This window comes from Mauremys mutica, chromosome 2, assembly GCF_020497125.1.
Source record: "Mauremys mutica isolate MM-2020 ecotype Southern chromosome 2, ASM2049712v1, whole genome shotgun sequence".
In the NCBI taxonomy this organism is placed as follows: Eukaryota; Metazoa; Chordata; order Testudines; family Geoemydidae; genus Mauremys; species Mauremys mutica.
The window spans coordinates 177,537,730-177,565,403 of NC_059073.1; the positions used below are offsets into that span (position 1 = coordinate 177,537,730).

At 41.3% G+C, this 27,674-nt stretch overlaps 1 protein-coding gene across 3 annotated transcripts; it reads right to left on the bottom strand.

The window, feature by feature from the left end:
* Positions 1 to 263: 263 nt before the first annotated feature.
* Positions 264 to 26,463, bottom strand: MSANTD3 (Myb/SANT DNA binding domain containing 3). Of its 3 annotated transcripts, none has more exons than XM_045006528.1 (4): positions 26,119 to 26,452; positions 23,591 to 23,662; positions 16,573 to 17,022; positions 264 to 2,691 (listed from the first exon to the last, which is right to left on the bottom strand). In XM_045006528.1, exons 3-4 carry the CDS (start codon positions 16,988 to 16,990, stop codon positions 2,282 to 2,284), a joined length of 828 nt encoding a protein of 275 aa, XP_044862463.1. In that variant the 5' UTR covers positions 16,991 to 17,022; positions 23,591 to 23,662; positions 26,119 to 26,452; the 3' UTR covers positions 264 to 2,281. The 3 variants fall into 3 exon arrangements, with proteins under 3 accessions (XP_044862463.1, XP_044862465.1, XP_044862464.1); XM_045006530.1 differs by lacking the exon at positions 23,591 to 23,662 and having other exon boundaries at positions 26,119 to 26,194; positions 26,337 to 26,356; XM_045006529.1 differs by lacking the exon at positions 23,591 to 23,662 and having other exon boundaries at positions 26,337 to 26,463.
* Between the last annotated feature and the right edge of the window lie 1,211 nt (positions 26,464 to 27,674).

Genomic DNA, 27,674 nt, shown 5'->3' on the forward strand with positions numbered 1-27,674 from the left:
TAGTTCTGAGTGGTTTTCAGCCAGTAGCAGTATGGGAAGGGCCTTGTCAGTGTCAGTGTGACACTAATATATAGTCTCCTCCATCCCACCTTTTTTCATAGGTGCATGGGCCATCACCATCTCCACTCAAAGCATTCTCACCCCCTACACCACAGATCAAGACCTCAGACCAAAGAATTGCCCTCCCCAACCCCAGTTCTCCTCTTTAATTCCCCCTACCCTGAGTCATAGATTATTGTCCCACACTCCAACGTTGTGTTCCTTTCGGGCCAACAGAATTAGTACTCTCCGGCTCCACTGTCTTCTCCTTCCTACAGCCAATTTGCCAGAAGAGGGAGTCCATCCACACTGAGAATGGGATTTTGCCACCCAATAGAATTGCCCTTTTGTTTCATAGCAGCCTCATGTTTGTGCCTGCTCCATCTCTGCCAGAACTGATTTTGTCAATCATTCAGGAGAAGCAGCACTGAAACAGCACCATTCTCTTCACTTTCACCTTTGTGGTGCAGGCAGCATATTATGACTAACAGGAGCAAAGCCTACAAGTATGCATCAGTGGCAGGGAAAAATGACCAAGAGAAAAATAAATACGAAACCTCGCAGGAGGAAGGAAATCCAGAGAAGAGGTGGGAGGTGGAACACAACAGAGGGAGGATGACACCTTTTAAAATTTGTTTTCATTTGAAAACTATTGCTAATGTATGGTTTTCTCCTTATTAACCATTATCTGTGGGGAAAAATACATTTAAAATAATGGAACTCTCAATTTTATAACTGAATAAAAAATAAGGAGTTTTCTGCTCATTCTTTGTCACTTATTTAAAATGCCTCTCCCTCCAAAACACCTTTTCAAATAGAGGAAGATCCTTTAGAGTAAACCTCTAAATGTGCACTTTAATACTTGACCCTTGGTTTCATATTGCCCATTTCCCAGCCCTTGTCTTCTTTAGACTAAGATCTTCAGGGCGGGGCAATCTTTTATTATGTGTCTGTGTAGCACCTAGCACAAGAGGGCACCAGTTTCTGTTGAGGCCTCTCGGTGCTATTCTGATACATATAAGTAAATAAAGACAACAGGAATCCCTGGTTGATAGCAGAGGCAGGGTGGCTCTGGGCTGACGTGTGGGACATAGTCAAGCAGACAGAATTCACAGGTATAGGGCACTGCACCAAGTAAAAATCTGCCTTTACCTCTATAAGTATGCTGAGTTGGTGAGAAAAGAGCAGGATCCACAACAGACCTCACTTCTAATAAGGAGCAAGATCTAAATCCATTAGCTGGCTGCTGGGAGGAATTGCTTGTTGGCAAGATAGCCTGCCAGCTGCTTCTTAATAACTACATGAAGCAGCAGCAAAGCTTTTATCCACAGAATGATGTCAGGTGTACAGTGCAGTTAAGGGGCTGGCTTCTTTCTCTAGCAGCTTCAGTAGCATGCTTCCCTCACATATTTCTAGTTCCTGCATATATAGATGGGTGATAGGATAGGACTGAGAGAGGACAGCCAAAGGTAGCTGCTTCTGGGAAAATATCCTCTTTCCCTCTTTCCAACAGTTATGGCCCTAGCAGCTAGCAGGCCAGTGCCAAATCATCGTCTCAATCAGCCAGCTGGTTGGAGGTTTTGATTTCCTTTCCCTGCAAATTACCTACTAGAATGGTCCTCTTGTCTCCTCACCAGCTCCTTCATTTTCACTTACCTGCTGCAGAGAAGGAATAATAAATAAAATAATAATAAAAAAAGAAAGGGGGAGGGGATTTCCTCTGTGTCCCTGTATAGCAATTGGGTTACTGCCTGTCAAATATCTGCGGTGTTCAGTGTGAGAACAAAGAATGACTCCAACTCCCGCCTTCAACCAGGAAATGGAGGAAAGGGCTAGAAAACAAGCAATATAATTTAAAGTGTAAAGTTGTAAAGCCGAAGTTTTAAAACATACTCAAATTTCAGGTGTGTCTACTCTATAGGAACTTCCTAGATTTAAAAACAGTGGTTGGAACTTGAGAGAGGAACAAACGTTATGCTCACAATTCACAAGTACTACTGTGCATATCTGAAACTCAAAGAAGAGACAATTTACTTTCAGTGCTCACCCACAAATGAACTATAGAACTTTCCCTTATTAGACTCATCCAATCTGTATTCCTAGATGGTATTAAGGAGTCCAAACATGTTCACTATTGACTGAACATCCATTCTGTCACACTACATTAATTTTAATAGACCCTCTTGCCAATACACCTTAGTAACAATGTGCTCAACCAGATTTTCTCGGCCCACCATAAATTCTAGGGTGAATTAGGAAAGGGTCTGTTAAAGGATGATACAGGCCATTCTTTTGTGATGGTTTGCAGTTTTCTCTCCCAATACATTTTCTTTTTATTTAGCACTTCCATTTTTATCCTGTGTTCCTCTTCAGCCATCTCACACTCCCTTTCTATCTGTTGTATTTTTGCCACATGCACTTCATTCATTTGTATCAGCTGCAGTTGTAAAATTGACATTTGCTGGTGATGCTCTTCCTCATGCATCTTTTTCAAAGCTCCCTCCTGAGTGGCTTTACTTCGATAGTTTTTATTCGCTGTTATTCTGACAGCTGAACAAGAGGGCTCAGGTTGGGAGGTGCCTTCACATATTGGGAAATGTACTATCTCTTTCTCTTCATCACACAGTTCTCTGTTTGAGACAGAAAATGACTCTGCAAAAAAACAGCAAACAAACCTGTAAGATACCCTCTTTTTTTCAAACAGCATGATTGTGTAAGGAATAACACAGTCATCGGTCAACACATCACATGCACACCTTGTGCTTCTGTAATGTAATGTAGGAGCCACCAGGTGACACAGTCTAAATATTTAGCATTCCCTTTATATTTTGACAGAGCATGTGATAAGATCTTCAATCTCTCTCCTAGAATTGTATCTGAGGTAAGGAAGCACTGGCTCCTACACTAAACTAGAGATTTAGTATACTATTTACCCCTTAAGCACCACTCCCGTACACCCCAGAAGTATGCATTTTTACATCTATTTATGTAGGACCAAATTATATCAACCTTACTTTGAGGTATGCCTTATCAATGCAATTGAAATAAATAGGACTATTGGTTCAACAAAACACTACTGAGACTAAAGGTGTTAGGAAATAGGAGTACTATTACAGATCACCACCATGTGTGTACCATAAATAGAATATTAACAATTACAAAAACAAACAGATCACTTTGTTTAGCGAAATATTAGGTAACAATGCAGTCAACTTTTTCTTTTTGGGGGGGGATACCAAGTTACAGATGATCCTTCTTACACAACCCAAGACACATTGTCTCACCTTCTTTGTGCAAAGAACTGTATTTAGACAACAACAAACCAATGCAAATCCATTATACTTATTTCATTTGTTGTTTTTTTTAAATAGTAATATTTCTTTAGCAGGTGAGTGCATTCTCTCTTAGTAGTGAATAAATGATAAGCAAATGCTATGGTAATACAAATAAGTAATAATCACTAAGTATCTCCCCTTTCTCTAATTTTACAGTGTATGTACTTGATATACTTTTTATAACACTTTTTTAGTCATTTATTTAATTTGGTCAATTTTTTCATTTCCAGTGACAAGCAACCAATAGTCTAGTGGTTACTAACTGATGAGAGATTAATTCTTTATTTCTTTGAATAAGACCATCTCTACCAGTGGCTCTTTTGGTTTTCAAATGCATCTCAATGCTTTCATAAATTGGAGCTATGCATTATTGCGTAAAAATAGACCCAGTGGCCCCTTCAAAGTTCCCTTCTGTGCCATCCTAATCAGAGCCAGTGAAGGAACTAATTCCCTATTATGCAAGGGGTATAGTAGATGCCCTCCTGCAGAGTCACTCCACCTGTACTCTCAATGAATAAGGGCTGGCCTTGATACCTCTCATCTTCTCTCACAAATGTCTCAAGTATTCTTCCATGCTGCTTCTTTCAAAATATATCTGCCAGCCTTTCATCTCATTCAAATCCTTCCTAAAACCCCTTTCAGTACATTATTTACCAAAAACGTGTTTTAATACCTTTCTTGACCTATCAGGACATATGTTGTCTAACCTGAAGCGATGTTTAATCATGTCTTTAGCCTATGCCCTTCCTTGCTCCTTTTCTTCCAGGTTGTAACTTCACTTGTCTCTTAAGACTATAATCTAAAACGGAAGCTTTTTGGAGCATGGACTTGTCTTATGTTTCCTGTGAAGTATATACCACACTTGTGTACACTACAAAATAAAATAATAAATACTAATAATCTTGTAGGAATGCTGGAAATCAGTGATTTTCATCTGGAAAGCAACTGACAGGTTATGTGGAGTTAAATCTAAGTAGTAATGAAAAAGGATTATTTTTGTACATTATGTAAGTGGTTTCAAGCCATCTGTGCACTTTCAGTAGAATATATTTTATTCATTTCCCCTCTAGAAGCACAGGTAATAGATTTTATCTTGGCAGTGGAACTGCATGCATGGGTGGTGAGAAATGCTGCGGCTATTTGTCTTCTCATGGCCTTGGAATAGGAAATATCTCAGTATGCAATTTTTTTAAATATTTGGATCATGCCCAAGTCTCTTAAAAAAAAATTAACCACTGATGCTCAGAAAACGGTCTGAATTTCAAGAAGTCTCAGTATGCCAAATCAATGTCCCCAATCTGTTGTCCTTTTGATAAGCTAAAATGAGACAGTGCTAGAGTTTGTTTATCCTATTCTAATAGAACGGGTGTTTTGGTGCCTGGAGATCAATATTATTTCCATTTGCATTCAATAAAATGGCACTTTCTGTGACAAATGGTGCAACAGAAAAGGAGCTACAGAATGGGAAACTGTTTAGCTGCTGTGGATGAATGATAACCATTAAGATGGTAGTCTGGCTCATTCACTAGTTCAAGACGTAAGAAATCTTTCAGGGTGAGTAGCACCTCTATCTTACAGGATGAAACATTTTCTAGTTTTTATCCCACACTCCTTCTGTAAGAGGTTGAATAACACAGCTGAGATATTTACCTGAGTGGAAAAGAGGAATAAATAAGGAGTCAATATTTTCAAATCTCAGAGACAAAAAGGATTGGCAGTCTCAAAGTTTAAAGTGCACTAGCATGCTACACTACTACATCAAGTCTTCATGGCGCCACAGGATGGAGAAGGAGATGACATTTTTAAGGTGAGCTAGTTACAAGAGATAGTAGTGAATGATCCCTCAGAGATAGTGACAGGATCAACATAGTAACCTTTGGTTCAAGTTGCATTAAATTTTTATATTGAAAGAGTTTTCTTAAGAACATAACAATGGCCATACTGTGTCAGACCAAAGATCCATCTAGCCCAGTATCCTGTCTTCTGACAGTGGCCAATGCCAGGTGCCTCAGAGGGAATGAACAGGTAATCATCAAGTGATCCATCCCCTGTCGCCCATTCCCAACTTCTGGCAAACAGAGGCTAGGGACACCATTCCTGCCCATCCTGGCTAATAGCCATTGATGGACCTATCCTCCATGAACTTATCTAGTTATTTTTTGAACCCTGTTACAATCTTGGCCTTCACAACATCCTCTGACAAAGAGTTCCACAGATTGACTGTGGGCTGTGTGAAAAATTACTTCCTTTTGTTATTTTTAAACCTGCTGCCTATTAATTTCATTCAAATAACACTTCCTTATTTACTTTCTCCACAAGAGTCATGATTTTATGGACCTCAATCATATCCCCCCTCAGTAATCCATTTTCCAAGCTGAAAGGTCCCAATTTTATTAATCTCTCCTCATATGGTAGCTGTTCCATACCCCTAATCATTTTTGTTGCCCTTTTCTGAACCTTTTCCAATTCCAATATATCTTTTTTGAGATGGGGCAACCACATCTGCACACAGTATTCAAGATGTGGGTGTACCATGGATTTATATAGAGGCAACATGATATTTTGTCTTATTATCTATCCCTTTCTTAATGATTCTTAACATTCTGTTCACTTTTTTGACTGCCGCTGCACATTGAGTGGATGTTTTCAGAGAACTCTTCACCATGACTCCAAGATCTCCTTTCTTGAGTGGTAACAGCTAATTTAGACCCCATCATTTTATATGTATAGTTGGGATTATGTTTTCCAATGTGCATTACTTTGCATTTATCAACACTGAATTTCATCTACCATTTTGTTACCCAGTCACCCAGTTCTGTGAGATTCTTTTGTAGCTCTTTGCAGTCTGCCTGAGACAACTATCTTGAGTAGTTTTGTATCATCTGCAAATTTTGCCAACTCACTGTTGACTCCTTTTTCCAGATAATTTATGAATACATTGACTAGGAGTGGTCCCAGTACAGACCCCTGGGGAACACCACTATTTACCTCTCTCCGTTCTGAAAACTGATGATTTATTCCAACCCTTTGTTTCCTATCTTTTAACCAGTTACCAGTTCATGAGAGGACCTTCCCTTTTATCCCATGACAGTTTACTTTGCTTAAGAGCCTTTGGTGAGGGACATTGTCAAAGGCTTTCGGTAAGTCCAGGTACACTATATCAACTGGATTCCCCTTGTCCACATGTAGTAGATTGGTGAGGCATGATTTCCCTTTCCAAAAAACATGTTGACTCTTCCTCAACAAGTTATGTTCATCTATGTGTCTGCCAATTTTGTTCTTTACTATAGTTTCAACCAGAGAGAGATCACTTGATCATTATGTGTTAGGTTCACTCCCTCTGGGGCACCTGGCACTGGCCACTGTCAGTAGACAGGATACTGGGCTAGATGGACCTTTGGTCTGGCCCAGTATGGCCATTCTTATGTTCTTAGTTTGCCCAGTACTGATGTCAGGCTTACTGGCCTGTAATTGCCAGGATCACCTATGGAGCTCTTTAAAAAAATTGGCGTCACATAAGCTATCCTCCAATCATTTGGTACAGAAGGTGATTTAAATGATAAGTTACAAACTACAGTTAGTAGTTCTGCAATTTCACATTTGAGTTCCTTCAGAACTCTTGGGTGAATACCATCTGGTCCTGGTGACTTATCGCTGTTTAGTTTATCTATTTGTTCCAAAACCTCCACTAATGACACTTCAATCTAGGACAGTTCCTCAGATTTGTCACCTAAAAAGAATGGCTCAGGTTTGGGAATCTCCCTCACATCCTCAGCAGTGAAGACTGATGTAAAGAATTCATTTGGCTTTTCCGCAATGGCCTTATCGTCCCTGAGTGCTCCTTTAAGCTCTTGATCATCCAGTGGCCCCACTGGTTGTTTAGCAGGCTTCCTGCTTCTGATGTACTTAAAAAAATGTTGCTATTACTTTTGAGTCTTTGGGTAGCTGTTCTTCACTTTTTTGGCCTTCCTAATTATATTTTTACATCTCACTTGCCGGAGTTTATGCTCCTTTCTATTTTCCTCACTAGGATTTAACTTTCACTTTTTAAAGGATGCCTTTTTGCCTCTCACTGCTTCTCTTCCTTTGTTGTTTAGCCACGGTGGCACTTTTTTTGGTTCTCTTAATATGTTTTTTAATTTGGGGTACAAATTTAAATTGAGCCTCTATTATGGTGCCTTTAAAAAGTATCCATGCAGCTTGCAGGGATTTCACTTTTGGCACTGTACCTTTTAATTTCTGTTTAACTAACTTCCTCACTTTTGTGTAGACCCCCTTTCTGAAATTAAATGCTACAGTGTTGGGCTGCTGTGGTGTTTTTCCCACCACAGGAGTGCTAAATTTAATTATATTATGGTCACTATTACCAAGCAGTAGCTGAGAACTTCTATGCAGGGGTTGTAAATTTACACTATAAAATTTAAAGATCATTCTTAGAGAACCCATGATATCTCCTATGCCAGTGCAGTGCAAAACTTACTGAATAATTTCCCATACACCTAGCCAGCCAGAAAAGCTTTGCTTTATTTTGCTGTGAAAAATACCAACAGGTATTTTGTACATGAGTGAGACGGAAGATCCTTCTCCTCTAATTCATAAAATGAAAAAAAACCCAAAATAATACAAACCCAAGCTGTAAGGCTCTGAGATAAGATCAAATAAGTTCTCTTTTTATTTTGGGGCACTGTTTACCATCTGAACTGAGTAGACCTCTGCATTTTTTAATCAAAATAAGAACAATTATCAGAAAACAAACCTGGCCACAATTTCAACAATATTGGGCTCCATAGATTGTAGCAATCTCTAAAAAAAGGTAAATATCAAAATACCAGCAAAAGCTATCTTTCGTTGGGGCCACTCTCCTTTCTGGTCCTCGATTACTCCTACCTGGTGTAGGTTAGCAAACAAAGGAGAAAAATACTTCTCTCAGGATGACCTTTAAAGGGCCATCCGTTTGCATTAGTCCAAACAACAAAATGCAGCTTAAATCTTCTACATCAACTACCTTCAAAATAAGCAAGGGGGTAACTGTGGGGGGCAGGCTGGAGAGGGGACACATATATGCAACCACTGCAGGGGAAGAGGGGAGCATGTCCCTTTTTATGCAACTCATGTAAAACCTTAGTTCCCACCTCATTAACTTAAATGGGATTATTCATGTGATTAAAATGACGCACATGCTTAAGTACATTGCTGAAGTGGGGTCTTTAATCCCTAAATAAAACGATGTAAAGTATTACTATGGAAGAGGACAAGAAAAGGAACATCATGTAGAATCTGACCCCCTCTTTCAACTGTTCTGTGTGACAGTGAGAAATCTGGAGATCAAGACAGCAGTAACTGAACTGGAGTGAAATCATATTGGATATACGCCACTACATGATCTCTCAGTGCTTCCCTTAAGAGGACTCACTCCACACATACTACTGCACAAATGCTACCAGAGCCTTACTACGCATTTAAACCGAATTTAGCAGCGTTAAACCGATTTAACCCTGCACCCTTCCACACAACGAAGCCCCTTATATCGATATAAATTTCTGTACTCCTCCCCGACGAGGGGAGTAGCGCTCAAATCGGTATTGCCATGTTGGATTAGGGTTAGTGTGGCCGCAATTCGATGGTATTGACCTCTGGGAGCTATCCCACAGTGCACCATTTTGACCGCTCTGGACAGCAATCTGGAGTAGAATGCACTGGCCAGGTAGACAGGAAAAGCCACGCGAACTTTTGAATTTAATTTCCTGTTCGCCCAACGTGGAGAGATCATCAGCACAGGTGACCACGCAGAGCTCATCAGGTAACAATGCAGTCTCCTGAGAATCGAAAAAGAGCTCCAGCATGGACTGCACGGGAGGTACTGGATCTGATCGCTGTATGGGGAGAGGATTCCGTGCTAACAGAACTCCGTTCCAAAAGACGAAATGAAAAAACATTTGAAAAAATTTCCAAGGCCATGATGCAGAGAGGCCACACCAGGGACTCAGTACAGTGCCGTGTGAAAGTTAAGGAGCTCAGACAAGCCTACCAGAAAACCAAAGAAGCAAACGGAAATTCCGGGGCAGGGCCGAAAACATGCCACTTCTATGCTGAGCTGCATGCAATTCTAGGGGGGTCCGCCACCACTACCCCACCCCTGTCCGTGGATTCCGAGGTGGGGGTGGTAATCGCAGCCATGGCTGAGGATTCTGCGGACGGGGAAGATGAGGAGGAAGAGGAGGACTAGCTTGCAGAGAGCACAGAGCACTCCGTTCTCCCCAACAGGCAGGAGCTTTTTCTCACCCTGACAGAATTACCCTCCCAGCCCTCCCAAGCAACTATCCCAGACAATGAAGCCATGGAAGGGACCTCTGGTGAGTGTACCTTGTAAATATAAGACATGGTTTAAAAGCAAGCGTTTTTTAATGATTAATTTGCCCTGAGGACTTGGGATGCATTCGTGGCCAGTACAGTTACTGGAAAAGTCTGTTAACATGTCTGGGGATGGAGCGGAAATCCTCCAGGGACATCTCCATGAAGCTCTCCTGGAGGTACTCCAAAAGCCTTTGCAGAAGGTTTCTGGGCAGCACTGCTTTATTCCGTCCTCCATGGTAGGACATTTGACCACGCCATGCATGTAGCAAGTAATCTGGTATCATTGCATGACAAAGCCTAGCTGCGTATGGTCCTGGTGATTGCTGGCATTCAAGCAACATCCGTTCTTTATCTCGCTGTGTTATCCTCAGGAGAGTGATATCGTTCATGGTAACCTGGTTGAAATTCAGGAATTTAAGTAAGGGGACAGAGATGGCCATTCCTACTGAGCTGTTTGCCTGTGGCTTAAAAGAAATCCTTCCCTGCAGGTAGCCAAGTGGGGGGAAGAGGGGGAGGCGATTGGCGCTGAGCTTTTCCACGTTTGGCTAGCAGGGATCTTTCCTGATACCAGTCACGCGATTGGGGGGGGGGGAAAGGGGGGTGTTAAGCAGTGATCTTCCATGATACCAGCCACAGGGTGGTTTCTGCTGCTGCACGTTAACAGGAAAGAAGCAGCACTCAACGGGCTTTGCTTGCTATTTGGGAAAGGAGGGCGCTGGATACATGAAGGCTGCAGAAGATGAAAGACAATGGCTTACCATGGCCGCATGCAAGCCGAATTCTGCTGCCCAGACCTGCGTCTGTGATCTGTAACACCAAAGCCGCAGGCACTCAATATTAAGATTCAAAATGCGACCTTGTAGTGAAAACAGTGCGACCGTGAAAGAGTATGACCATTGTTCTCTAAAATGTATCTTTTTAAATACTTCTCTCCCTTTTTTCCCTCCCTCATGCAGCTGCAAATTTTTCAAGCCTCCCTACTCCGTCCCGAAGGCTATCTCAGATAAGGCGGCGGAAAAAAAAGACGCGAGAAGAAATCTTTTCGGAAATCATGGAAGTGACCCGCAATGAAAGAGCTCATCTGAATGAGTGGAAGGACGTGGTAGCAAAGTACAGAAAAGATGCCAGTGACTGTGAGGACAGGAGGGACCAACATGAGGACAGGAGGGACCAACGTGAGGACAGGAGGGACGCTTGAGATGAGAGGAGAGATGCTCGAGATGAGAGGTGGCAGCAGGAAGATCAGCGGTGGCGGGATGCAACTCTAGGGCTGCTGTGTGATCAAACTGACATGCTCCGGTGTATGGTGGAGCTTCAGGAATGGCAGCAGGATCACAGAGTGCCGCTGCAGCCCCTGTATAACCAACCTCCCCCCTCACCATGTTCCTTAGCCTCCTCACCCGCCAGACGAGTAAGAACCGTGGGGGTAGGCTCCGTGCACACGCCCACTCCACCCCAGTGGACAGCCCAACGAAAAGGCTCTCATTATTATGAAATTTTTTAGTGGCCTTTTCCTTCTCTACTATCCTCCTCCCAAACCCCACCTGGGCTACCTTGTCAGTTCTCTCCCTCTTTTTATAATTAAGTAATAAAGAATACATGATTTTTAAACGAGAGTGACTTTATTTCCTTAGAAAGCAAGCTGTGAGTCAATCAAGGGGGGTGGGGGTTCATCAAGGAGAAACAAACACAACAGTCACACTGTACCCTGGCCAGTGATGAAACTGGTTTTCAAAGCTTCTCTAATGCGCACCACTTCCTGGTGTGCTCTTCAAATCGCCCTGGTGTCTGGCTGTGCGTAATCAGCGGCCAGGTGATTTGCCTCAGCCTCCCACCCTGCCATAAAGGTCTCCCCCTTACTCTCACAGAGATTGTGGAGCACACAGCAAGCAGCAATAACAAAGGGGACATTGGTTTGGCTGAGGTTTGAGCGAGTCAGTAATGTGTGCCAGCGCACCTTTAAACGGCCAAATGCACATTCTACCACCATTCTGCACTTGCTCAGCCTGTAGTTGAACAGCTCCTGACTACTGTCCAGGCTGCCTGTGTATGGCTTCATGAGCCATGGCATCAAGGGGTAGGCTGGGTCCCCCAGGATAACTACAGGCATTTCAACATCCCCAACTGTTATTTTCTGGTCTGGGAAGTAATTCCCTTGCTGCAGCTGTTTAAACAGAGTAGTGTTCCTGAAGACGCGAGCATCATGAACCCTTCCCGGCCATCCCACGTGGATGTTGGTGAAACGTCCCTTGTGATCCACCAGTGCTTGCAGCACCATGGAAAAGTACCCCTTGCGGTTTATGTACTGGGTGCCCTGGTGCTCCGGTGCCAAGATAGGGATATGGGTTCCATCTATCGCCCCACCACAGTTAGGGAATCCCATTGCAGCAAAGCCATCCACTATGACCTGCACATTTCCCAGAGTCACTACCTTTCGTAGCAGCAGCTTAATGATTGCTTTGGCTACTTGCATCACAGCAGCCCCTACAGTAGATTTTCCCACTCCAAATTGATTCCCGACTGACTGGTAGCTGTCTGGCGTTGCAAGCTTCCAGAGGGCTATTGCCACTTGCTTCTCAACTGTGAGGGCTGCTCTCATCTTGGTATTCTGGCGCTTCAGGGCAGGGGAAAGCAAGTCACAAAGTTCCATGAAAGTGCCCTTACGCATGCAAAAGTTTCTCAGCCACTGGGAATCGTCCCACACCTGCAGCACTATGCGGTCCCACCAGTTTGTGCTTGTTTCCCGGGCCCAAAATCGGCGTTCAATGGCTAGAACCTGTCCCATTACCAGCAGGATCTCCAAAGCACAGGGGCCCGCAGTTTGACAGAATTCTGTGTCCATGTCCTCATCACTCTCGTCGCCGCTCTGCCGTAGCCGCCGCCTCCTCGCCTGGCTTTGCAGGTCCTGGTTCAGCATTGACTACACGAGAATGTGCGAGGTGTTTAAAACATCCATGATTGCTGTCTTGAGCTCAGCAGGGTCCATGCTTGCCGTGGAATGGCGTCTGCACAGTTCATCCAGGAAAAAAGGCGCGAAACGGTTGGCTGCTGCTGCTTTCATGGAGGGAGGGGTGAGGCTGTACCCAGAAGCACCAGTGGCAATGTTTTTTGCCTCATCAGTCACTGGGATCTCAACCCAGCATTCCAATGGGCGGGGGAGACTGTGGGAACTATGGGATAGCTACCCACAGTGCAACGCTCAGGAAATCGACGCTAGCCTTGGTACATGGACGCACACTGCCGAATTAATGTGCTTAGTGTGGCCGCGTGCACTCGACTTCATACAATCTGTTTAAAAAAAATGGTTTCTGTAAAATCGGAATAATCTCGTAGTGTAGACATACCCTAAGTTACATAGAGGAGCTCAGACCTCTCATTGCTTTGTTGGAGAGGCTGAAGAATTTGACTCTCATACACTCGACAGCATTGTCCTTAACAAAAAAACCAAAACATTTAATACGTAGTAAAAAAAGCAGACTTATACAAAAACAGAATAGGTTATTTTTATTGCTTCTGCCTCATATTTACTATACTACACAAATTTCATTCTCATTAGCTGGGAGGTATAAGGTGGCTACATACTGGAAAGAGATTAGCCTCCTTCCCTGCCACATCAGAAGTAGAGTGGTTTGTTATGGTCTGAATATTTATCGCAATACAGATACTTACTACAGGCTTGGCACCCACTTTTGGAATAAAAAGGGCTCAATAATTACCAAGAAACCTAGAGCATTGCACTGATTTTGGGTTTAGCATATTTAAGTTGCACATTAAACCCATACTCTAATTGTTACATTAATATGTTATGGGCAAAATTCCTCAAAGGCTATGAAGAACAAATATTTTGGAAGAGGATTCTATGGTGGCTATTAAAATTGATTCAGAAAAAGCTAGTTCTACATTATTTGATCTGCATGCTGGCTTGCTGCCATCTTATATTCTGTGTTATATATGTAGGAGGTTTTTTTATTTTAAATATGGTTAGAATAGATTTATTCTATTGCAATGACAGCCCATGGAAAAAAATGTGGAAAGTTGGCTCAAACTATATGTATACCCCCAAATAAACAAAAACAAAACCAAAAAACAGGAGGACCAAAACAATGCGACCATGGCTAACCAAAGTAAAAGAAGTGGTTAGAGACAAAAAGACATCTTTTAAAAATGGATGTCAGATCCTCCTGAGGAAAATAGAAAGTAACCAACTCTGGCAAGTCTAGTGTAAAAGTATAATTAGGCAGGCCAAAAAAGAATTTGAAGAGCAATTAGCAAAAAAGACACAAAAACTAAACAGAAGCAGGAAGCCTGCCAAACAATCAGTGAGGCCATTGATTTGACTGAGGTGCAAAAGGAGCATTCAAGGAAGACAAGGCTGTTGTGAGGAAGCTAAATGTGTTCTTTACATTGATCTTCACTAAGGAGAATGAGAGGGAGACTCCCATACCAGAATCATTCTTTTTAGGTTAAAAAAAATCTGAGGAACTGACCTAAACTGAAGTGTCGATAGAGGAGGTTTTGAAACAAATTGGTAAATTAAATAGTACAAAGGACCAGATGGTATTCACTCAAGAGTTCTGAAGGAACTCAAATATGAAAGTGCAAAACTACTAAATGTAGTATGTAACCTATTGCTTAAATCAGCCTTTGTACCAGATGACTGGATGATAGCTAACTTAATGGTGATTTAAAAAAAAAAAAGGCTCAAGAGGTGATCCTGGCAATTACAAACCAGTAAGCCTAATTTCAGTACTGGGCAAATAATAATAAATAACAGAATAACATAGATAAACACAATATGTCGACGAGTCAACATGGCTTTTGTAAAAGGAAATCATGCCTCACCAATCGATTAGAATTCCTTGATGTGTCAACAAACATGTAGACAAGGATGATCCAGTTGATATGTAGTGCATTTGGATTTTCAGAAAGCCTTTGACAAAGTCCCTCACCAAAAGCTCTTAAGCAAAAACCAATCCTTTTTGGAACTGTCTGCTCATGGATCAGAAATTGGTTAAAAGACAAGAAACAAAGGGTCGGAATAAATGGTCCGTTTTCCAGTTTTCACAGTGGAGAGAAATAAACAGCAGGGTCCCCCAAGGATCTGTACTGATAACAGTGCTGTTCAACATATTCACAAATAATCTGGGAAAAAAGGTAAACAGTAAGGTGGCAAAGTTTGCCAACAATACAAAATTACTCAAGATAATTAAGTCCAAAACTAACTGTGAAATGTCATAAAGGGACCTAACAAAACTGGGTGACTTCTGGGCAACAAAATGGCAGGTGAAATTCAATGTTGATAAATGCAAAGTAATGTATTTTGGAAAACAATCTCAACTATACATATAAAATGATGGGGTCTAAATTAGCTGTTACTCCTCACGAAAGAGATCTTGGAGTCATCATGAATAGTTCTCTGAAAACATCTGCTCAATGTGCAGCAGTAGTCAAAAAAGCTAACAGTGTTAAAAACCATTAGGAAAGGGATAAATAAGACAGAAAATATCATAATGCCACTATATAAATCCATGGTACACCCACACCTTAAATACTGTGTACAGTTCTGGTCACCCCATCTCAAAAATATATATTAGAACTGGAAAAAGTACAGAGAAGGACAACAAAAATGATTAAGGGTATGGAACAGCTTCCATATGAGGAGAAATTAAAAAGCCTGAGACTGTTCAGCTTGGAAAAGAGACGACTAAGGGGGGATATGATAGATGTCTATAAAATCATGAATGGTGTGGAGAAACTGAATCAGGAAATGTTATTTACCCTTTCACATAATAAACAGGTGTCACCCAATGAAATTAATGGGCAGCAGGTTTAGAGCAAACATAATGAAGTATTTCTTCACAAAATGCACAGTCAGCCTGTGCAACTCATTGCCAGGGGAAGTTGTGAAGACCAAAAGCATAAGTGGTTCAAAAAAAAATTAGATATGGTCATGAAGGATAGTCCATCAGTGGTTATTATGCAAGATGGTCAGGGATGCAACATCATGCTTTGGGTGTCACTAATCCTCTGACTGCCAGAAGCTGGGACAGGATGACACATGATGGAGCACTTGATAAACTGCTCTTTTCTGTTCATTTTCTCTGAAGCATCTGGCATCGGTAGACAGGATACTGGGCTAGATGGACCATTGGTCTAACCCAGTATGGCCGTTCTTATGTTTAGAAAGTTGGTTTTACAGTATTTTATCTGCATGCTGTCATACTACTATATTATGTCCTGTGTGAGACATGTAGGTTTTTTTTAATTTGTTAGAATAGATTTATTCCACTGCAGTGACAGTCCAGGAAAAAATAGATGTGGAAAGTTTTGTGGGTTTTTTTATGTTTTATTAAGAGTTAATTTAAAAAAAGAAAGAGAGGCTAGAGGGGAGCATAGGGAATTTCTTGCTTCAGAGGATAACATCTAAACTTGCTGCTTGTGAGGAAAAAAATAGCTGGTGATCAAACAAGCACAGCAATGCTTTTTAAAAGATCAGAAGTGCCCTTTGGGACTTTCCTCTTCTGTGTGATGGCTATCAGGAAATAGAGGATCTATCCACATCTGGAAAGGTCAGCTGTTTAAATGATAACCAGTAACTTAAAAACGTACATAGTTTTCTTCACATGTGTAAAAGAATCAGATTTTACTACTGTGTATCTAGTGAAATATACAGAAGCCCTCAGTATTTTTGCTGTGAAATGACTTAATAGCCAGCAATAAAATTTTAAATAGAGAGATTTACACTGCTAAATTGAACCCCTTTAAAAATAGAATAAATAATGAAAATGCATACACATCCTTAACTAGAACAGTGTTACTTTGATCACTATAGTAGCATTTATACCTTGGTTAGAAGCATCAGGTTGATATTCAGAATCTTCTTCTGGTGGACTCTGTAAAAAGTACATTTGCTCAGGCATCATGCTGGCAATCTTCTCTTTCCCTATGATGTGAGTATTTATAAGTGGACTAATACTTCTTTTTACTTTCTCCCGTCTTTCATGTGCCATTATCTTTTTTGTCCGTGCCTTGATATTTTCCCAACATTTCTTTAACTGCTTGAAATCTCGTAGTGATACACTAGGTTGAGAATTATATTCATGGGCAAGCGCTTGCCAAGTACGTTGTTTCAATGCAATAGTTCTTGCATCACTTTTTTTACACTCAAGTACATATTTGTATTTTTCAACTAATGCAAGCAGCACACTCTTTTCCACTTCTGAGAAGTACTTAGCAGGCTTTATTATTTCGTTGTTTTGCATTTTCTACTATTTCTCCAGGAAGCCAAAAAACCCTGTAAAAACAAATAAGGATTGGTTGTTCATTTTGGCATCAAATAATTATATATCAGCAAAGGATTCCAAAATTATGCCTTCAGTTAACAATTTCTAAAGCTGTAATTCTACAAGGCCTTCTTTTTTATATGCTAGCTAATAAAATGTTGGGATAACTAGACAAAATATTCAGGGTATCTATAGTATAAATATCAGCTCTTATACAACGCCAGCTAACTAAATTGTTATGTAACAAGCACATGATACAGGATAAGCTTTCCATCTTAATTATGATTGGCAGGCCAGGATGCCACACCTTGTATCATAGCATTAAATAACTACGTGTAGCCATAAAAGTGTTTAATTTACAGAAATAATTTGATTTAAAAGGGATATCTAGAAGGTGATCTATGCTACCCCTGTCATTCCAGCAAGTGAGATTTTAGAATCATTACTGCATAACTACTGGCTTAATGTCTAAATGTAGCCTTGAATAGCTCCAGGGGAAAGGATTCCACCACCTTTTCCGCAGATGGTTTCATTGTTTATCTAATGGTTATAAAATTTTGCCTCAAAATTGAACATACATTTTCCCTGCAGCATTTTAAGACAATTATTTTTGTTCCATTCTTGTTGACTGAGAATAACCAGCCTCTATCCTCTTCCCAACCAACCTTTCCAATGTTAAAATTCATTGTTCTACAAGAATAGCGCAAATGATAATATCTCAGTTATAAAATGCAGTGTTTTGGGCTTGCTATAATTTTTATAAAAGTAGTCATAAGATTTTTGAAACATGATCAAATATCTTGAAATGTATTTGTTTATTGTAATTTTCTTTTAGTCAATATGTTTTCCCCCCAAGTGTTCTAAGTCACTCAAGTCTTATTTCATTCTACAATATTATAGGACAGATAATTCTGCCTTTCTACAGAAAGCCCTATTGGAGGACTAAAGATACTTGGAAAAATATCATGAGGTTGGGAAGAGACAGGGTTTGAACCAGTAGACCTGAGTGCATTTATGGAGAGGGCCAGCTTCTCTGAGTAGGTCTACACTGCAATGTAAGCCTAGGTTCAGATTCAGATTCAAGTCTAAACCCTCCTTCCAGTCACACACAAATCTGTCTGACTCAGGACAGCAAGCCATCTGGACCTAAGAGCCGGTGGGGGTGGGCCCAAGCTAGAGTCCAAACTATCATTTGCAGCATGGATGCAGCTTGGGCCCGGTTCCCCAGACACATGTCCTGAAAGTCCACCAACAGTATATTCCACGTCCTGTGGACCAGTGTTCCTTGGCCTTTCTATCCCATGACTTTCCAGATCTCTGAACTGGAAATAGAGTGAACAATCTCACGTGTTAGCTATGGCGACTGACAAGAAGTCCTTTGCTGAGCGCACTGCTACCTGGTCACAGGATCACAGTCAGATTCTGGCAAATCTCTGGTATGATGAGAGCAAGATGTTCAGCTTCAGTAAGGGTTCCAGAAATAACCATGTGTACCAAGAAATGTTGGAGAACTTGGCAGCACAGGAATGCATTCTCTATTATGAGTCCAGGCAGTCCCTGTGGTAGGTATATAATCCATGTGTGCAGTATTAAGAGTCCATATTGTTGGGGAGAGGGGTGCATGAGTTGGGGAGAGGGGTGCAAGAGTCCATAGACAGCTATAGTCCAAGCAGGCTATATCGTGAGCTATAGCTGCACCAGGGTAAATGCATGAATGCAGACAGCTTTCAGCAGCTCACAGGAGGCAGTAATACACGTGGAAGCTAGCACAGCACCTTGTTGTTTTCATGTATTTTCATCCAACCCCAGGTGCTGATAGTTGCAAACTTTTCTTATATTAGACACTCCAGATGGGCAGGGCTGGCTCCAGGGTTTTTGCCGCCCCAAGCAGCACACACAAAAAAAAGCCGCAATCGCGATCAGCTCAACCGCTGCCATTTCAGTCTTCGGCGGCAATTCGGCGGCTGGTCCTTCGCTCCGAGAAGGACCAAGGGACCCGCCGCTGAATTGCTGGATGTGCCGCCCAAGAGCCTGCTTGCTGGGCTGGTGCCTGGAGCCGGCCCTGCAGATGGGAGTCACATTTTGGGAAAAGGCATACTTGCTGGGCCCTCCTCTGTAAGTCACCAGCCCATTCCCCTTGTAGATGTGTTGTCAGTCACCATAAGCTTCAAAAACCTCATTAGCATACAAGGCGGCTTGCCCCTGGTAGCTTGAGGCAGAATATCTCTTTGCCATTCAGGAACCTTCAGCATGTTGAATGCTTGAAAGGATTGTGAAACCACATGTAGAAAACCATGGCAAGGGGCATCACCCTCCTACCTCCCCAAGGCTGAAATTGTCTGCAATATTTAAAAAAAGATATATCAGTTGTCAATTTCACCTCACCATTCTGTGTGAAGGCTTTAAACTCTGCTTAATTCTCATGTGCTTCCATGGAGCCTCTGGGAAAACCTTGCTCTCGGAATATACTGGAGCACTTTTTTACATTTTTTGGCCTTGAGATTTCAAGGACACTTTTGGTGATGATGTAGTGAACCTTTTCTGAAGCATAGACACAATAATTTCCTGTTTCATTCCTGTTTTCAGGCCCTTCTATCTCTGCAGGACAGCCACAGTCCAGCAGAAGCCAGGGATGTCACAATGCGATCAAAGAGGAAATGTGTCCACAACAGCTTTATGGTGCACATCCTGGACAGGGCCAGCCAGCAGTTTCAGTACCAGAGGGGGAAGGATTCACAACAAATTGAAAGGCAATGTCTGATGAGAGACTTTCAGTGAAGTTCCTTCAGCAGGGACGTCACTGGAGGGAAAAAGACAGAGCACAGCAGAAAGACCTGTTTGTGAGGCTGCTTGTGCTAATGACTGGGAGAGTGCAGGCTTCCACTCCACCTACACTTCCTGCACCAGTACCATGGCTGGTGTGCCCTCCATGCTACATGTCCTGCAGATTAGGAACCCATTGGATAATTTTGTGGTTGGGTGGCCCATGTAACCAGAACTGAATGCTAGTTGGACTTGGCAAATGTATCCCCTGTAATCCTCCACACCTGTGCAGTCCTCCCACCCCTGCGCAATAGCACCAAGTGCATGCAAAATGCACTAGAAGGGCAAAGAACATGGGGCTGGGGACACTCTGAAGTAGGGGAATTATTTTTTTTTTTGGCATTGGTTTCACAGGTTTGGACAGCTCACTGTTTGAGACACGCACTTTTTTATTTTGTTCATTTCATGGCAGTTGGCCTTATACATTTTTAAATAGTAATTTTTAATACATTCATGTTAACATATAAAGGCTTTGAATTCATTAACAGTTTATTACCACCACTACAGATGAACTACATAACACATGCATTTCAAAGAACAAATATAAAACCATGATGAGGCATAACTGGGAAGTCATATGCAACAAAACATCTCGATATAACTTTTCAAATCCACAAGTAAAAACCTGAGTTCATCTCCTCCATAAGAAAATGCATAAGAGCCACCAGCCCCTCCATGATAGTATAAGCAGTCATTCCATCCATAATTAAACATTCATAACAATCACTGGCCTTCCTAGCATACAGCGATAGTACTTTGTTTATTGTTGATATTGCTGTACAGATATATTGATAAACATACTACTTTCTCGCATCCATTGGTCCATGGAAGGCCATAACGTGGTCACACAAAACATCTCTAATTTCTGTTGCACTTCCTGGCTGAGTGTATCTGTCTAGCAATCCATTACTGTCAAGAGTCTATTCTGAATGAAGTGGCTCACCTTTGGCTGCACAAAGATTGGGAAGAGCACAATGATGCAGACAGCATTGATAACACTGGAATCCAAACAGTTCTGTGAACAGCACCAGCAGGATTTCCATCTGCCAAATGCACCTTCAACCATCATTCTGCACCTACTGACAGTGTGATTAAACCTTCTTTTGCCCAGCCTCTGAGATCAGGGTACATAACCCAAGCCAAAAGGGGGTCTTCTGCAGCAGATATAGTTACTCCATTTATGACAATGTCATTTGGTGGGCACAGTGTCTCAGCCTGACCACGATGGTAACTCCAGATTGGGGAAAACCCTGCCATCATGCACTTTTCCAGTGCAGCCTATGTTGGCATCCATGAATCAGCTTCTTTGGTCGACAAGGGCCTGCATAACAATGGAGTCCCTTTGCAGTTTATGTACTCATGTGCTCCTTGAGGATGGCAAACTATGGGCACATGAATCCCATCAATGGCCCCTGCACAGTTTGGACACCCCACAGCCAACTTGCTAACACCAAACTGGTTAGCAATGGACCTGTAGGAGTTAGACGTAGCCAGCTTCCAGACAGTTATAGCAACCCGCTTCTGGACCAGCATTGCTTTCCTCATTCTTGTGGTGGGGCTAGCTATTCACAAAGCTCCAAAAACATTGCTTTCTTCATTCAGAAGTTCTGGACACGCTGCTGGTCATCCAAGGGATGGATGATGATGTAATCCCACCAGTCTATGCTTGTGGCTCTGCTCCACAAGTGCCGGTCTACACAGGGGGCATTAGCTGCTCACGACTCTCGGTATAGTTGCATCAGCCAGTTGGAGTCTCTTATGTCTGTATCATCCTCCTCCACTGAGAGGTACCTTTGGTAGGTCAGAAAATGCTGCCAAAATATCCACCAGCCTCTGATGGATGCTCTGACCATTTCCTAAACAGTAGCGAAAGCGGGCCTCATTCACATTACTGGCTCTGGTTGACAGGAGCATGCAGACCCAAAAGATAGCTCGGTGTTGGCAGACTGAGACATCTTCCAGTAAAGTGCCATGGGATGGACAGTCAAGTTTTCCCCACAGTGCACCATGAACGAAAAGCTAGAGCAGCTACACCAGGGGAGGGTACCAGAAAGCCTGGGATAAGCTGGTTTGACTCTGGTCTGCATAGTGAAGTCTGGATGCATGAGCATGGATGTGAAAATTCTAAACCCAAGGTCACTAATCAATGTGGACAGTCAAACGTGGGCTTAGAAACCCGTGCCTGCAGATTTGGGTCCCACAGACCCAAGCTTACATTGCAGTATAGATATACCCTCTACGGATCTTTGAGGTCCATGATCCTCTGGCAATACTGCTCATACCTGGACCTCACTTCCACCAAAGGAAAAGGCGCACTGACAGCAAGGAATGGGATTCCATAGGCATTAGTTACAGAGTATTTTCCTGTGTGTTTGACAGAAGATTTTGCTGCAAAGAGTATCTTTTCTCTTGTCATGTTCTCTCCCTGCTTAGTCATTTCCCCTAAAAACATGTAGCCCCAAAGACCTGTGAGGTTTGCATAGAGGAGGTTTTGTGCAGTCAGAAGAGACCTATTAAGACATTTAGTTCACCTCCCTGCCAATGCAGTATTCTTCCCTACAACACACACTCTAGTATTTTGTCCAGTGCAGTGAGGCTTCTCTTATTTCCCTTAGGAGATCATTCCAAAATGGAACAGATTTCACTGTAAAAATATGTTTTCTGGTATTCAGCCTAAATTTTTCCTTTCTACATTTCATCCCACTAAGTCCTAGCTATTCCTCCTTGTACCATCCTAAATAAATACTTTCCCTCAAACACATTTACAGTCAGCTATTCTTATCTCCTTTCTCAGTAGACAACTGATTAATTAATATTTTCAGAATGAGTGACAGAAAAAATGAGCAAAGGTCAAAAGAAGGAAACAAAGGACAAAGAGGAAATACAAAAAAAATCCAACAATCCTGAAAACAGAAAAACAGAAAACCCAGAAAGAGGACTGTATCCTAGGGGATAAAAAAAGAACAAACTATGGGGTAGGAATTGCAGCAAGGTGGACAGGAAATAAAACAAGGAGCTCAGCCTCAAGGAATAAAAATACAGTTGAGAGGCTGGTATTGAGAGAAAATAGTAATGACAGATGGAGAAAATACTGCTTCCTCCTATTTGGCCATTTACTGTATTGCATCTTGATTTTTCATTTTGTAAGGAGAAAAAAAAGTGGAAAAAGAGAGGGATCTGGGTGGCTTGCAGAGGAGGGAGGACCCTCTGCTGTGACACTTCCTGCCTCACATCATGGCAGATGTCCCCCTTGTCTTTGTAAAAATCTGGTCTCCCCACCTGATGACAGATGAGTTCCTCTGTATCTGTAATCCCAGCAGTGCACATACTATATGTGCAAAGAAACCCTGAAAGCATAGCAAACCAGGTATTCTAATTGCCTGCATTGAATACAAAGAAAAGTATACCATCTTTAAAAGTTTCTTAAATATAATGAAAAAACAATTTAACAACAAGAGAAGAAACTGCCATCTGTGATGATGCAAACTAGGAATGAGTAGATACTAATTTCTAATGCTAATAGGAAAGTTTAAATTTCAAAATTGCTGTTAAGTAAAAATCAATGCACTCTGCCCACTCATCCATGTTACTCAGGTCATTCTAACATACCAAACTGCTCAGCAGCTTCAAACAGCCTCCAAAACCAAAACTAAAACTTTGCAACAAAGTGTGGCATTTCTTCCCCCAAAAATGTTATTGAGGTCCATGATGGACAATATTCATTCGTTTACCAGTGGCAAGTTTAAAGTCCAATACCTTGTGACTAGGACTAGGGAAAGGGGGAGATTTTCTGCTTTCCAGTGGACCATGCTGTACTTGCTTCTAGCTCTGGAAAAGTCAGAGATATTGGACTGTAAAATCATTACATTTTTATGTCTAGAAAAGCCATTTAATTTGCAAAGCCAACCATGTTAGAGAAGTGTATTTAAAAGAAATTAAACACTGTAGTTTTAACTATCCTGTCCCACAGATACCTGAAAATTTGGACTCACTGTAATTCAGGTACTTGGCTTCGCAGGTTTCTAAAATAGTACAAATTGGCATATGAGAAGTGAGTGATGTGGCTCAAAGGTTCAGTCACTCATGAATAATGCAGCCATCTGAAACTTACAGGTAAACCTTTTATACCACACCTTCATGTATTACTAATATTTATTATTTGCATTGTGGTAGCACCTAGGAGCCCTCATCATGGATCAGAAACTAGGCACTATGTAAATACAGAACAAAGAGATTGTCCCTGCCCAAAAGAGCTTATGATCGAAATATTCATTCTCTCTCTCTCATATATATATATATATATATACACACACATACACATACATACATACACATACACTTACTATTATAATCAGATCTTCACATATACATACAGTCTGCATATGCTCCCATGGAGCAGGCAGGGTCATGGCCTGACTCCATTAGAAGACTTAAGAGACTGCCAAAAGTTGTTTGAGATACCTAATGACTAAATGCATCAAGAATGTGCTTTGAAGCACCTTCCCCTACATGCTTCATCTGCTTGCTTCAATATGTCGAGGCACATTTCCAGCCATTAGATAACTAAGAAGGGCCTTGAGACATGTCAAAGCATCAGCTCTTTTGAGAAGGTGCAGTGAGATACATCAATACATTTGTCCCTTACATGTGCTGAACAACTTCTGTCAGCCCTTTGGTTATTCCATGGAATAGAAGGAAGAACTCCCTTAGCCCACATCTTATGGAACAAATAATTGCCATGAGATATGGGCCATGGACTATATATGTGCCCAGTAAGTAATCTAGTAATCAGAAATCTTTGTTGAAATGGAAGTAATTTTCTGTGCATGTCCCATAGCAGCAAGCAGGATCAATCTGGGAACAAGTTAGATACATGAAAAACTGTTACATGGTAAATCCTGAGAAATGAAGTATTCTCACACTCTTACCTGTTCCCATACAAATTCCTTTTGCAGTCACAAGCATGTGCAGTAGATAATTTCAGTATGCCCAACATTCTATGTTGGCATAGGGCATAAACAATACATACTTTGCATTAAAAAAATTAGTGGATTAAAAGTTACATACTGTGCAAACTGAAACCATTATTACTTTCAAATACTAAAGTATTTTCATTCTACCTTATCTTGGAAAGCATACTTCCATTAGGACTAAATGTTCAACCTTTTTATATTTGGCTGTTTTTGAGTTATTTACTGGCAAAAGTAGGTTGGGAGAATTATATTTTAAAAAGCTACACACAGAGAAAGAACAAAGCAGGTATGTATTATTTTATACACACACAATACTCTAACTCCAACATCTGCATCAATTTGATGTGTACCTTTAAAAAAAATACTTTCAAGTGGAGCCCAAGGATGGACAATTTCAACTTCAAAAGACACATTTCTGAGAGAAGATAGAATTAGAATGGAAATCCCTATCCAACCCTATCTTTATTTTTCATTAATCACAAACATTATTCTATATATGGATATCATCTGCTATTTAACTGAAGCCATTGGGCGAGGGGGGGGGGGTTTGGATTAATTTAACAACACACAGCAGCATTACAGACAGTAATAGTTGAGCAGAAAAATGAAGAATAATTTATCCAATTTAAGTTAAAGGAAAAAATGAGAGCAGATAATATAATGATCAGAATTAGAAGTTGGTCATGGCACCATGGCAGGGCAAGGGCAAAATTGCATGGGATTTGTAATGACCCAAAGCAGTCAGGACATTAGGTTTACAGCTCATTCAAATAATGGAACTTCCAACAGCCCAGTGTCCCACTTTCCTACAGCATCTAGGTTTTCCTCAGTGGTCTCCCATCCATGTATCACCTAGGGCTGACCCTGTCTAGCTTGAGATGTAATAAGATCATAGTGCGGCTGCAAGCATGGTTTCTCTAAAAGCAGATTTTTCACTATGTGAATTCACAGTTGTCTTTAAATACTTGGTAATTAAATATACATTATTAATCATAATGAGAGGTATACATAAACTATAATATTAATATTAAAAATTGTTTTTTAAAAATTCTTTTCTAATCCTGTTTTACTACAATGTGTTAATAGTTACTGTGGGTTGTTAGATAAAAAAACAGGCAATTAATTAGTTACAGTCCATAAAACTGTTTGTAGTCCGGTACTAGCAAAATAAAATTTTAAAGCAACCCAACCTACTAGTTATGGAGGACATCAAAAGCAGTTTGTGTAAGGCAAGAGGTAACAGACACAGGTTATTATTTCTAATGTTTTCCTGGAATCTCCTTTCAAAATAGACAGAAATATGAATCCTACCAGGCTTTCATGCATCAGGACATCTCAAGCATTAAGAGCCTGTTCTTATTTCCTTGCTGTTTCCTTCTTTCCTCTTCTAGTTAAATGAAACAGAGAACAGATTCTAGCCTGACAAAGAAGAATGCACCACCCAATGCATACAGACAGGCTGCAGCTGATACACAAATAACAGCAACATAAACCATGGCAGAAATAATTTAAAATGTTCATGTTATTACCCCAAGTCCCAGGAAGGCCTCGCTCTGTTGTATATGTAAAAATAACCCCACCCTTAGATACCAAAGCACAGCCCAAATGATTTCTCTGTACTCTTAACAAAGCACTACGATTACCAATCTAATCCCCTCCCCCTACTCCGTTACTGTGTCGGGGCTGGGCCTTTTTCCTTCTTTAACTCCCTACCGGCAGGTCAGACACCACTCCTTCAGCTCCTACCAAACTCCGATCTGGATTTTCCTGCCCTTCCGAGTGATATAAAATGAAAGGAATCCATTTCATGCATGTTACAGTCGAGGAATATCCCAAGTGGATGAGTGGATGGATGTTATTTTCAATTATTTATTTTATGGGATTTGACCACCTGTATCCCACATGCCAATTTTTAGACTTGATCAAGAGGGAGAATTTGGTTTGATGTAGGAAAAATAAAAATAAAGCATCAGGCAGGTTCCCCTTCAAAGTTCTAAAATATCAGGTGCAATATCCTGCATTTTAGAAGAGTCTCAAAGATAACCTGCCAAGAATGAAAAACCAGGCTTGTGACATTTTTAGTAGATGAAGAAGACCTGAAAGATTTCACTTTCCTGGCTTTTACCACTACCTTCCTCTTCTCCACCTCCCCGAAATAAGAACTAGCAAAATCGCAAGAAGAGTGAAAGCTAAGGGAGAAGAAGTGTTTTTAGTCAATCTGTTTAGAATGATTTGTTTTTAACTGTCTCAGTTTCAGCGTTGACTGCTCCCCCCCCCCCCCCCGACCATCTTTCTGGTCTTCCTTGAAGGTACCCTCTCAAGTTTTCTAGCTCCCAGCCATTACCCCTCTTTGGAGGATGACACCCGTGTCGCTCTCCCTACAGAGGGAGAATTTAGGCTTATAGTCCCTATACACTTCACTGTGGTTTCCCCAGCATCCAGCACCAGTGGTTAACCTTTTGCCAGGAGCTATTACAATTACCAACCAGCCTTCACAAAGCAAACTGCTCTTATTCATAGAATAAAAGCATTACAGAGAAGACACAGAGAAGACAATAAAAACCTATCCTCATTCTAATAGCGTTGTGACGTTATTGACATAATCTGTAACTGTATAGATCATTGTTGCGACCACTGTTATATATTTGCAGCAAATATTGCATAAAGGTTAAGTTGTCGTGTAAGGGGTCTATGGAGAGGTTATGGTTGGCTGGTTATGATTATGCTGTCTATATGTGTGTATCATTTTTGTAGTTGAAGTTATGAATATTGCTTTATACTGTCTGTATTTCAAACTTGTGCTATGCTTCTGGGTGACACCACAGACAAGTTGGTGTCAGTTCTGCGTAGCCTGCTTGATGGCCCAT

Excerpts from the sequence above, each read along its gene's own strand:
- MSANTD3 (XM_045006529.1), bottom strand. The coding sequence starts at position 16,990 with ATGCAAAACAACGAAATAATAAAGCCTGCTAAGTACTTCTCAGAAGTG. Across the intron at positions 2,692-16,572 it reads ACCTGATGCTTCTAACCAAG|AGTCATTTTCTGTCTCAAAC; the intron begins GTATAAATGCTA and ends GTTTTTTTGCAG.